The sequence below is a fragment of the Triticum dicoccoides genome, chromosome 4A (genome assembly GCF_002162155.2).
Source record: "Triticum dicoccoides isolate Atlit2015 ecotype Zavitan chromosome 4A, WEW_v2.0, whole genome shotgun sequence".
Lineage (NCBI taxonomy): Eukaryota > Viridiplantae > Streptophyta > Magnoliopsida > Poales > Poaceae > Triticum > Triticum dicoccoides.
In genome coordinates this window covers 641629248-641641011 of record NC_041386.1, presented here as the reverse complement: position 1 = coordinate 641641011, position 11764 = coordinate 641629248, and the positions used below count along the sequence as shown (strand labels likewise).

The window sequence follows — 11764 nt, the reverse complement described above, 5'->3', positions numbered from 1 at the left end:
ATATATATATATATATATATATATATATATATATGTATATATATAACTTTATTTGCATAATACTAAAAGTAAACTTTCGACCACACATTTTTAGTTTGAAATTTGACTACAATAGTTGTTGGACAATGCAAAATAAAACAAACATGACATGATTATCTCAAATAGGAAACAAATTTATTTGCTTCTCTGTATACTTTCACAATCTTCATTGACCTTAACATCTGAATTTTCATGCTCGGGATTAGTTCCTTGCCTATGTTCTTCACTGACATCAACAATACTTGAAGATGTAAAATACTTTGTCAAAGAACCCTTCAGTGGTTGAATTTTCAAATGTATTTCTTTCTTTTTTTCTTTTTTCAGCACCCGACAAATGCTTCTTAGGCAACATAGCATGCTAATGTCCTAATATTACGAAGCAAAGAGTAGACAACGAATTAGAAATTTATAGATCGGATGATCAGAACCCTAGACATGTACACAGAATGACAAAAAATTAGGATGGTTGAATACATACTATGAAAGATTGAATTAGAAAATTATACATCAAAAAATAGATACTTCATGGGATGAATAGTTTAATATACGTACTAAAGAAACTACTGAAATTAGGGATGGACGAATGGATCAGGAACATCCGAACATGGATATTGGGTACGGACCTGCGTTCGCATACATATGTATTGCCATGTTGCTGGAAGGCCGAGTTGTCGGATTGCTGCGTGCCGTGGAGACAACGAGCGGCTGAGGCACCGAGCGAGGAACGACAGAGCGACGGGCAGATGAGACGACGAAGAAGAACCGACGAGCGACGAATGGGAAAAGTCAGATTTTTTTTATTTTTGAGAAGAAAGGGAAAGCCAGACATTCCGATTGATTTGTTTCACACGTACGCGTGCATCGAGCGGTTGTGACTTGCGTGTGCGACGCCTTGCTACGCATTACCAGGCGATTCGATGGGCCGAGCCCATCTTGTTTTCTTCCTCTCATAATTTTTTCCTTGTCTATTTTTTTCTGGGCTATACTATATGTGTACTACATCATGGGCCCCCCTTCGGCCTGGGCCCTGGGCCGTCGCCCCTCTGCCCATGCCCCAGGGCCGGCCCTGCCTATAGCACTAGGGCACTCTCTTCCCCGTCTAGTATCAAGTCATGTACAAAATGGGACTGACCATCGCCGCTTCAAGATGAGTTGACTTCTACTACGATAGACGCTTTGACGTAATCTAGAGCATAGTGTCGTGGACATTCACCAACAGTGGATACCAGTGCAGCGGAGCCTTTATCGTAGCGTCGACCGCTGAGAGCCAAGATCTGATACTCATCTTGTAGGAGCCCCGCTACGGACGCGCCCTGCTGCAGGCCTATCGCCGCCAATTGCCGCAAAGCAAGCGCAACACTCGCTAGAGTTCGCTGCCCTAGACTATTTCTCCCCTGTGCGCGCACGGTGGTGGGAGGACGATGGCTGAAATGTCTGGTGGCGTGGGGATCATAGATAGGAGTAGACCGGATGGCTTATGGGGCGATTGATTATCCCCCCAAATTATAAGGTTGACGCTTAGCACGCCCTTTCCGTTTTTTTTTTTATTTTGCTACTAACTTTTCTTTTATTAATTTTTCCTTGGCTTCTTTTGGTTTTTTACAATTTTTTATCTTTTTATTTTCTTTCGAGTATTTTACCCTTTTCTTTTTTCTTTTTATGTCTTCCTTTTCTATACATAATTTTTTTAAAGACGTGATGACCATTTTTACAACGCTTTTTACAAAAACATGATGAATATTTTCTTAGATATGTGATGCACATTTCCAACATTTTGATATATGATGAACATTTCTTAGATACACGAAGAATATTGTTTTTAATATGCGACAACCTTTTTCAAATAGATACGTGTGCGACGAATATTTTTATAGATATGTGACAAAATGTGTATAAATACACAATGGACAACATTAAATATGCACAAATTAACCTGTGGTTGGATGGTTAAAGGGACTGTGGTATCCCCAGCCCACCAGGAATTTCAGGCGATGCGCATTCAATGGTGACTGCTTAGTCTTTCGGAGGTGCTCATAGGGGTAAGGTGTGCGTGTGTGTGTTCATAGGGGTGAGTGTATGCGCGTGTATATGAGCGCTTGTGTCTGTACTGATATTAAAAAAACATTAAATATGCTATAAATATTTTTGACCATCATGATGATTTTTAAATGAACAAAAAAAATTCTGAAAGAAAATAAAAAGCCGGACATGGGCCTGGTCCAGGCGTGCGCCTGCGTGGGCGTTTCCACGTCTCTTCGTCGCACTGTGCAGGGAGTAGGGGCACTCATATGCTGCCTCTGAGACAAAATATGAAACGAGTAACAATCCCCGTATGAGATGTTATTTTTTTTTTGAGACAAATATGAGATGTTAGAGCATCTCCAGCCGCGGCCCCAACAGGCCCTTCTCAGACTTTTTGCCGCGCCGGCGCCAAAAAACGGCCCAGTCGCGCCCCCAGAAACCCGTTTTTGCTCGGGTCAAAACTGGTGCCCGTGGACTCAGGCCGAACCCGGCGCCCTGAGGGGCGCTTGGGGAGCCGGCACAAGCGAAAAAGGCGCGTGGGTCCGCCCTGGCGGCGACCCGAGGGTCTTTTCCCGCCGTTTCTTGACGCTTTTCCCTCGCATCCCTCCCGCTCGCTCGCCTTCCTCCCGCCACTCCCTCCTTTTCTCCCGCCAAACCCCCTCCCGCTCGCCTTCCAGTCGCCGCCATGCCGTCGAAGAAGTACGCCATGCCGCGCGCGGCGGCAACCACGACTGGCACCGTGGCCCAGCCGAAGCAGAGGAAGCCGAGGGCGCCGCCATTGAAGCCACCGAGCATGTCGTGTTGAGGAACGTTGCAGAAAAACAAAAAATTTCCTACGGTTTCACCAAGATCCATCTAGGAGTTCATCTAGCAACGAGTGATCGGATGCATCTACATACCTTTATAGATCGCGAGCGGAAGCGCTCAAAGAACGGGGATGAGGGAGTCGTACTCGACGTGATCCAAATCACCGGAGATCCTAGCGCCGAACGGACGGCACCTCCGCGTTCAACACACGTACGGTCAGCGTGACGTCTCCTTCTTCTTGATCCAACAAGGGGGAAGGAGAGGTTGAGGAAGATGGCTCCAGCAGCAGCACGACGGCGTGGTGGTGATGGAGCTGCAGTACTCCGGCAGGGCTTCGCCAAGCTCTATGGAGGAGGAGGATGTGTTGGAGAGGGAGAGGGAGGCACCAAAGGCAAAGGTAAGAGGTTCTCCATCCCCCCCACTATATATAGGGGGGCCTAGGGGGGGGGGGGCGCCGGCCCTAGGAGATGCAATCTCCTAGGGGGGCGGCGGCCAAGGGGTGGGGGGCTTGCCCCACAAGCAAGGGGGCGCCCCCCCTTTAGGGTTTCCCCACCCTAGGCGCATGGGCCCTAGGGGAAGTGGCGCCCCAGCCCACTTTGGGCTGGATCCCTTCCCACTTCAGCCCATGGGGCCCTCCGGGATAGGTGGCCCCACCCGGTGGACCCCCGGGACCCTTTCGGTGGTCCCGGTACAATACCGGTGACTCCGAAACTTGTCCCGACGGCCGAAATAGCACTTCCTATATATAATTCTTTACCTCCGGACCATTCCGAAACTCCTCGTGACGTCCGGGATCTCATCCGGGACTCTGAACAACATTCGGGTTACTGCATATACATATCCCTAAAACCCTAGCGTCACCGAACCTTAAGTGTGTAGACCCTACGGGTTCGGGAGACATGTAGACATGACCGAGATCGCTCTCCGGTCAATAACCAATAGCGGGATCTGGATACCCATGTTGGCTCCCACATGCTCCTCGATGATCTCATCGGATGAACCACGATGTCGAGGATTCAAGCAACCCCGTATACAATTCCCTTTGTCAATCGGTATGTTACTTGCCCGAGATTCGATCGTCGGTATCCCAATACCTCGTTCAATCTCGTTACCGGCAAGTCACTTTACTCGTACCGTAATGCATGATCCCGTGACCAGACACTTGGTCACTCTGAGCTCATTATGATGATGCATTACCGAGTGGGCCCAGTGATACCTCTCCGTCATACGGAGTGACAAATCCCAGTCTTGATCCGTGTCAACCCAACAGACACTTTCGGAGATACCCTCAGTATACCTTTATAGTCACCCAGTTACGTTGTGACGTTTGGTACACCCAAAGCACTCCTACGGTATCCGGTAGTTACACGATCTCATGGTCTAAGGAAAAGATACTTGACATTGGAAAACTTTAGCAAATGAACTATACGATCTTGTGCTATGTTTAGGATTGGGTCTTGTCCATCACATCATTCTTCTAATGATGTGATCTCGTTATCAATGACATCCAATGTCCATAGTCAGGAAACCATGACTATCTGTTGATCAACGAGCTAGTCAACTAGAGGCTTACTAGGGACATGTTGGTGTCTATTATTCACACATGTATTACGATTTCCGGATAACACAATTATAGCATGATTAAAGACAATTATCATGAACAAGAAAATATAATAATAATGCTTTTATTATTGCCTCTAGGGCATATTTCCAACATGTCGAACGCCGAGTGGAGGGTGGAAGTTCAGCGACGTGACACAGTCACCGCCGACCGGCGGAACAGGGCCATCGCCAAGAAGGCCCGCGACAACGCGGCACGCGCGGCGGCGTCCTCCTCATCGGTCGACCACGCGGGGATGATGAATCCACCCGTCGTCAGCCACGCCCAGTACGCGCCCTGGGGACAGCAAGGCGTCAGATCTCCATGGGGATCGTCGTCGCCCGGCTACGCCGACGGCGACGCGCACGGTGGGTTCAACCCAAACGTGACCTTCCTCCATGGCCACCCCGCGACGCGCACACCCTCGCCCGCCTTCGTCGGCGTGCAGTACCCTCCATATAACTACTCGCCGCCCGCCTACGCGTCGACACCGACGCCCCATCTCCGCCGTGGACCGCTGCCCTTCTCGCACCTCGGCGACACCGACGACACAGGAGCCGACATGGACGACATCATCGCAACAGGATCGACCGCGGCTGCCGCGTCTCCCGGGTTCACCACCCAGGACAAGGTAGTGGATCTCAGCGGCTACATGGAGGCCGAGCTCGGCTACGTCTACGGCGAGGACGCGCACGAAGCGCAGGAACCCGAGGAGGAGGAGGAGGAGGAGGAGGAGGAGCCGGCTCCTGATCCGACGAAGGGGCGCCAGAAGAAGAAGCGGGCGGCTAGGCCAGGCGAACCGCACATCAAGTGGACGTCCAAGGAGGAGGAATGCCTCGCCGAAGCATGGAAAGTCGTCTGCCTCGACCCGACCACCGGCACGAACCAGAGCTTCGAGACGTACTGGGACCGCATCAAGGCCGAGTTCAACGAGCGGAACCTCATCGACCCCTACTTCAAAGGCATCTACATGCAGCGCGGCTCCAAGGCGATGGCGAACCATTGGGGGCGTATCCAGGGGGCGTGCAACAAATGGCATGGAATCATCGAGGAGGTCGCGGCTCGCCCGGAGAGCGGCGCCAGCGTTGAGGATCAGGTACGCACGCCGTTCGCCCGCATCTCTTCGTCGTCTACGCCCACCGTCCGCCAACTGTTTGTTCCTCCGCACAATTGTTGTGCATGTTCACCATGGATCGGCGCGACAACCTCGACGCCGACTTCAAGTACCTCCACGTCTACAAGCGCATTGACAAGTGCGAGAAGTGGGCGGAAGTCCGACGTACCCTCGACAAGGCCAAGGAGACATACAAGCCAGACGCGACGACTCCGGGCGCGTCAGAGGGGCGGCCGGATGGCCACAAATTGGCAAAGAAGGGGAAAAATGCCGACGCGGCAACCGCGCGAGTGCAGGAGTCCATCGAGCATTGCCTCGCCCACGCCCAGGCCCGGGCCGTCCTACGTGAAGAGAAGACCGAGGCGCGGTGGTCGTCGCTGATGACGAACAGCGCCATCAAGCTCGACCTGCTCCGGACCAACGTCGACCTGCTCCGGACGAACGTCGCCGCGAAGAAGAGGAACACCGACATGGCTTTTCTGATGGGCGGGGCGGACATGCTCCAGAGCAACGACGAGCAGCTCAGCGCGTGGTACATGGCGGAGCGCGGCCTCATCCTGAACCAGATGCAGACGGCAACGCCGACGACGCCAGCTCCCGCGCCCACAGCCACACGGACGCCAAGCCCGAACGACGCCTCTACATCGCCGCCCAGCAGTACCGAAGCCGCGCCGACACAGCCCAGCACCGAAGCAGCTCCGACACCGCCGAGCCCGCGCACGCCGACTCCGCCAACGCCTGGAGCCGACCCCGCCGAGTGATTCGTTGCGCACGCGAACTTGCGGCGTGCGGCGTTCTGTTTTTTGTAACGCCAGACTACGTCTGATCGCCGGATTTGTGGCGTCTTTTGTGAGCGGGAACGACCTAGTTCAAGTTTCCCGCATCCTGGGGCCGGCGCTTGGGGGCGTGACTGGAAGCTAGGTCGCCCCAGGGGCCGAACTAGCGCCGGCACGCCCCAGGCCGCTCTATTTAGGCGCCCTGGGGGGCCGAACGGCTGGAGATGCCCTTATCTGTCACATAGAGTTTAGGGCAGTGATAGGCGGCGAACCGGCCCAAATTTGGGCTGGTCGTACCGCAGTTCTACGATTAGCGTGCGTGTGACCGCTCGATTTGCTAGCTGGCCCACGCCCCTCATCGTCTTCGTCTTCAACCATCGCGAGATCCCCACATCCTCCCTCTCTGTGTATTTTCCCGAACCGTGCGCCACCCCAACCGGGCTGCAGACCTCGCAGCAGGTCATCCCTCGCCCCCCCTGACAGATCGCAGTTGGCCGCCCTCCGCATTGTTGCCGGTTGTCGCCCGGCTCCAAGGGGACGCCATCACCCCTTGTAGCTAAAACAACGCAAAGACGGCCGGTGCCTCTCACCTTGCAGTACCTAGCCCCGCCCCCGTTGCCGTAGCGCGTCCGTCGCGGCAGCACCGTGCTGCCGGCCGCAGCTCTCGCCATTGTCTGCTCGTACCATCGGCGTTCCCTTGGCTGAAGCTTTTTCCACATATACTGTTGAAGCTTTTAAGGCGAATGGTTGAAGATTTTCATGCAAATGGTTGAAGCCCTTTCCTTTTCGCTGTACTCGAATGAAGCTTTCTCAAATGCTGGTTGAATCTTTTCACATACAGTTGAAGCTTTTCAGGCAAATGGTTGAAACTTTTTTGGTTTTCATTGTGCCTGATTTGAAGCTTTATCAAAACGCCGGTTGAAACTTTTTTCATACAAGTTGCAGCTTTTTCTGTCAACGTTGTGGGTGTAGCGCCGCGCGCGTGAGTTAGTTGGTGGGTGTAGCGCCGCGCGCGTGAGTTAGTTGGTGGGTGTAGCGCTCGGCAGGCGCGCCGCACACAAGCGTTTTCCTTCATTTTATGCGATCGATCGAAAAAAGGGAAATCAAATCAATCACCATCTAGCTGCGTAGCTAGATTAATAAGCCGCATGAGACCAAGAGTTAAACTTGACGTCGGTGCCGAGGATCCGGCGCCGGCAAGGTAGCAATCGCATATGCCAGTTGGGAGAGCCAGTCGGCGTAGATGTTCTCCTTGCCCAATGGGTTCTTGTTCGCGCTCCCCTCGAACAAGAGCAGGTCGCACCTGTCGGGATCTTGGTTGGCCTCCAACAGTTTGTCGGACGCCGCTTCGACGCGCCCGGCACGGAGGTCACCCAGCGCGCCCTCCAGGGTCCTGTTCATCTCCCTGTAGTAGCGGAGGCAGCCGCCGAGGTTCTTGACGAGGTCCTCGACGACGAGCACCGTCGACGTGACGTTGGCCATGGTGAGGCTGGTGGCCACGACGGCGAGCTCACGTGTGTCCTTGGCGGACGCGGCCGCCGGGTCGGCCGAGAGTGCGCCCACGCAGGAGTCGTACTCGTAACCCAGTTGCCCACCGGATCGGCCGACAGCGGCGCATGTCCTTGTGATGATCGTGGACGGAGTGCCGACGGCGAGGATGCCGTCTCCGGTAGACAGGAGGAGGATGAGGGCGAGGAGTTGAGCAGCCTGAGGATGCATCGCCATATGACTGACTGTCGTCGGTCCTACTCACCTCACCCTCACCCTCACCGTGACTGTCGGCGTGTATTTATGCCGGCAACGAATAGAACAGATTAAGTAATAGTTGGAATGAAATCAATATTTTGATTTTGCAATCTTTACCAAATCAATCAGACCTAGCTAGCTAGCGCTTTAGTGTCTTTAACGACGCAAGATAAAATCCCGTGTTTATTGGGAGAAATCAGTTACTAGATCGTGTGTTAATGACTGCCATTCGTCGATCATAAATCGGAAAGTTTGGAAGTAATCATACATGGTTTATTTTCACTTATTTTTGCCTCACCTCCCATCACCACCTCTCAACTCTGATTTTTCATGGTAGGTGCCGATTCAACTAAATCACGTAAATATTACGTAAATCAATAATTTCAAAACTCACACCATATATGTGCAATCACTTTTCTAAAAGATAGTCATAGAAATTGTCTCAATAACCATCCAAAATAAAATCAATTATTTCTCAATAACAAATTGCTAATCCCGTGCCATACATCATTTTCTTATCTATTATTATCTCTACTATTGCATCACAGTCACAATTTTTCCTAATAAAAAATAAAATCTTATATCTTGCATATCTCTAACATTAAAAGGGAATCCCTCATGTTACCTTGGTCGATCTCCCCCCTCCCACCGAACGACCCCACCTCCTCGTCATCCATGTTAAAATGTCATGCCAAGTGTTGCTCCGGTCGCCGGCGAGATAGAGTAGGACATGAGACACATACTGGTTAACATGACTCGAGTCACTGCCTACCATGCTACTCTTCCTCGTCGGAGCATGTCGCTTGCACGTCTCCGGTGGACGTGGGATTGATGATGGATTCGTCGTGGTCGGAACCAGCTACGTGCACCACAACAGGTTTGCGGCGTCCGGGGTGGCCGTGCACCATACACAGCGTCGAAGAGTGTGACTCCGCCTCGCCAACATCCGCCACGATGGCTGCTGCCACCTCTCGCACCCGCTGCCTTGCACAGTGTGCATGTTGCACCATACTTGTGTCGGACGACGCCCATGCGTTCACCTCCGCCTCAGTGCGCCAACGAAGCGGTTGCGCATCCACCATCGCGTTCGGACGCCATATGGACCGCATTGCCTCCGATGAGGCAGGGGCAACACGCCTCGCGCGGGATCCATGCGTCATTTGGACAGACGCAAATGGATTTCCGGAGGAAGGAGTTCGGCCGCTGCCGTCGGAGGACTCCACCCGAAAGCGACGGAGCGCAAGACGAATGGCCATCTCCTACTTGGGGGTTTGTGTGGGATGATGGAAGTAATTATGCGGACTGGTCCGTATTTGAGAATTATTCTCACTGCTACACATAAGGCTTATGTCCTTGGTGCACCTTTAGGTGAGCCACCCGCTCCCTCGACTGTAGATGCTATGAACATCTGGCAGACTCGGGTTGATGACTACTCGATAGTTCAGTGAGTCATGCTTTATGGCTTAGAACCAAGGCTTTAAAAATGTTTTGAGCACCACGGGGCATATGAGATGATGCAGGAGCTGAAAATGGTTTTTGAGGCTCACGCCCGTGTGGAAAGGTATGAAGCCTCAGACAAGTTCTTTACTGTAAGATGGAGGAGAACAACTCCGTTAATGAGCACATACTCAAATGTTTGGGTACGCCAATCACCTCAATCAGTTGAGGTTGCTATTCCTGATGAAGTAGCAATTGACAGGGTTCTTCGGTCACTACCACCAAAATATCAAGAAAGAGCATTAAGTGTTGATGGTCAAAAAGACCACTAGTTTCAAAAAGGGTACTTCAGATAAGAAGGCTGGCAATGTCAATAATGCACAATGAATAACTTTAAATATGCGATAAATACTTTAGACCATCATGATGATTTTTCCATAAATATGCACACATTCCTTTTTGAAACATGGTTAATATTTCCCCTTTTAAACATGTGAAATGAAATTCGACCCCTATTCGTTGCACTGCGCAGGGAATAGGGGGACTCATGCAGCCTGTCGTCCATGGAAGCGAAATGTCAAAGAAGTAGGAGTAACAATTACCGCACGAGAGATGCTATGATCTGTCACATAGAGCCCATTGTGTGTATGGAGGTGACATCGCACACGTTGGACAACAAATAGCAATTTTACACGATCGATCGAGCAAATGGAAATCAGCTAGCAACAGCTGGGTATAGAGTACGGTGCCAAAGAGACCAAGAATCAAACTTAACGTCGGTGCCGAGGAGGATTCGGCAGCTGCAAGTCAGTAATGGCGTATGCCAGTCGGGACAGCAAATCGGCGTCGGTGTTCTCCTTCCTCATCGGGTTCTTCTTCGCACTCCCCTCGAACAATTGGATGTCGCAGCTGTCGGGCACTCCAGAGGCATCCGACAATTTGTTGGACGCCGCCTCGACGCGCCCGGCACGTAGGTCACCGAGCGCGGCGTCCAGGGTCTTGTTCATGTCCCTGTAGTAGCGGAGGCAGTCCCTGAGATTCTTGACGAGGTCGTCGAGGACGAGCACCGTCGACGTGACGTTGGCCACGGTGAGGTTGGTGGCCACGAGGGCGAGCTGACCTGCGTCCTTGGCGGCCGCGGCTGCCGGGTCGGCCGAGAGCAAGCCCACGCAGGTGTCGTAACCCACTTCCCCGCCGGGTCGGCCCACAGCGGCGCATGTCGTTCTGATGATCGCGGACGGAGTGCCGACGGCGAGGCTGCCGTCTGCAGCCGCCAGGAAGAGCATGAGGGTGAGGAGTAAACCAACCTGCTGATGCATCGCCATGACCGCCATCGTATCGTGCTTACCGTGACTCTCATATCGCAGCAGTCGGCGGCGTGTATTTATGCAGGCAAGGAATGGAACGGAATAACAGTTGGAATGAAAATCAATATGTACTATTTTACCAGCGACGGAAAAGATAAGTAATACATGAAAATGTATCAATATTTTGCTTTTGCAATATTTTACCAAATCAATCAGACCTAGCTAGCGCTTTATAGTGTCTTTAACGACGCAAGGTAAAATCCCGTATTGAGGAAAATCGGATGGATGGTGAGGACATACAATCCACGGGACGACAGGTTCAACCAATCAAAACGTACCGTTTTGGATGTAATCTTTCGGGAGTTGGTAGGTTGGCATAGTGGTTTATTTTTGCCTCATCTCTTATCATCATCTCTCCATTTTGATTTTTCATGCTTGCTTTGGCAGGTACCGACTCAACTAAATCACATTAATATTACGTAATTAAGAATTCAAAAATTACACCATATTGATGCAATTATATTTTTTAAATACAGACATAAGATTTTTCTAAATAAACTTTCAAAATAAAATAAAATATTTCTCAATAAGAGATTGCTTTTTTAGTAACAATAACAGATTGCTAATCCCGTGCAATATACCAATTATCTTCTGACATTAACTCTAGTATTGAATCACAATCACAGTTTTCCTAATATGAAAACAAAATCTTAACTTGCTCAGGTTACCTTCGTCAATCTCCTCCCTCCCACCCAACGAACCCTACCTCCCCGACATCTCTATACTAAAAAAACTTATAGAACTCCTGTGCGTTGCTACAACCAACAATGCATATAGATGAATCAAACAACCGATTAAGATTGCCTCCAAGGTCAAAGTTCATTTCTCCTTCATACATTCAGGCATGTTCGGACAT

At 51.2% G+C, this 11764-nt stretch overlaps 2 protein-coding genes across 2 annotated transcripts; both read right to left on the bottom strand.

Moving 5' to 3' along the window:
* Nucleotides 1-7511: 7511 nt before the first annotated feature.
* On the bottom strand, nucleotides 7512-8083 carry LOC119289526 (pectinesterase inhibitor 12-like). Its single transcript, XM_037568830.1, has one exon. The coding sequence runs from the start codon at nucleotides 8081-8083 to the stop codon at nucleotides 7520-7522; it is 564 nt and encodes a 187-aa protein (XP_037424727.1). The 3' UTR covers nucleotides 7512-7519.
* A 2164-nt stretch (nucleotides 8084-10247) lies between these two features.
* Nucleotides 10248-10866, bottom strand: LOC119289525 (pectinesterase inhibitor 12-like). Its single transcript, XM_037568829.1, has one exon. The coding sequence runs from the start codon at nucleotides 10864-10866 to the stop codon at nucleotides 10312-10314; it is 555 nt and encodes a 184-aa protein (XP_037424726.1). The 3' UTR covers nucleotides 10248-10311.
* Nucleotides 10867-11764: the final 898 nt, after the last annotated feature.

Bases quoted from the DNA above. Each gene is read 5' to 3' on its own strand.
- LOC119289525 (XM_037568829.1), bottom strand. From the start codon at position 10,866: ATGGCGATGCATCAGCAGGTTGGTTTACTCCTCACCCTCATGCTCTTC.
- LOC119289526 (XM_037568830.1), bottom strand. From the start codon at position 8,083: ATGGCGATGCATCCTCAGGCTGCTCAACTCCTCGCCCTCATCCTCCTC.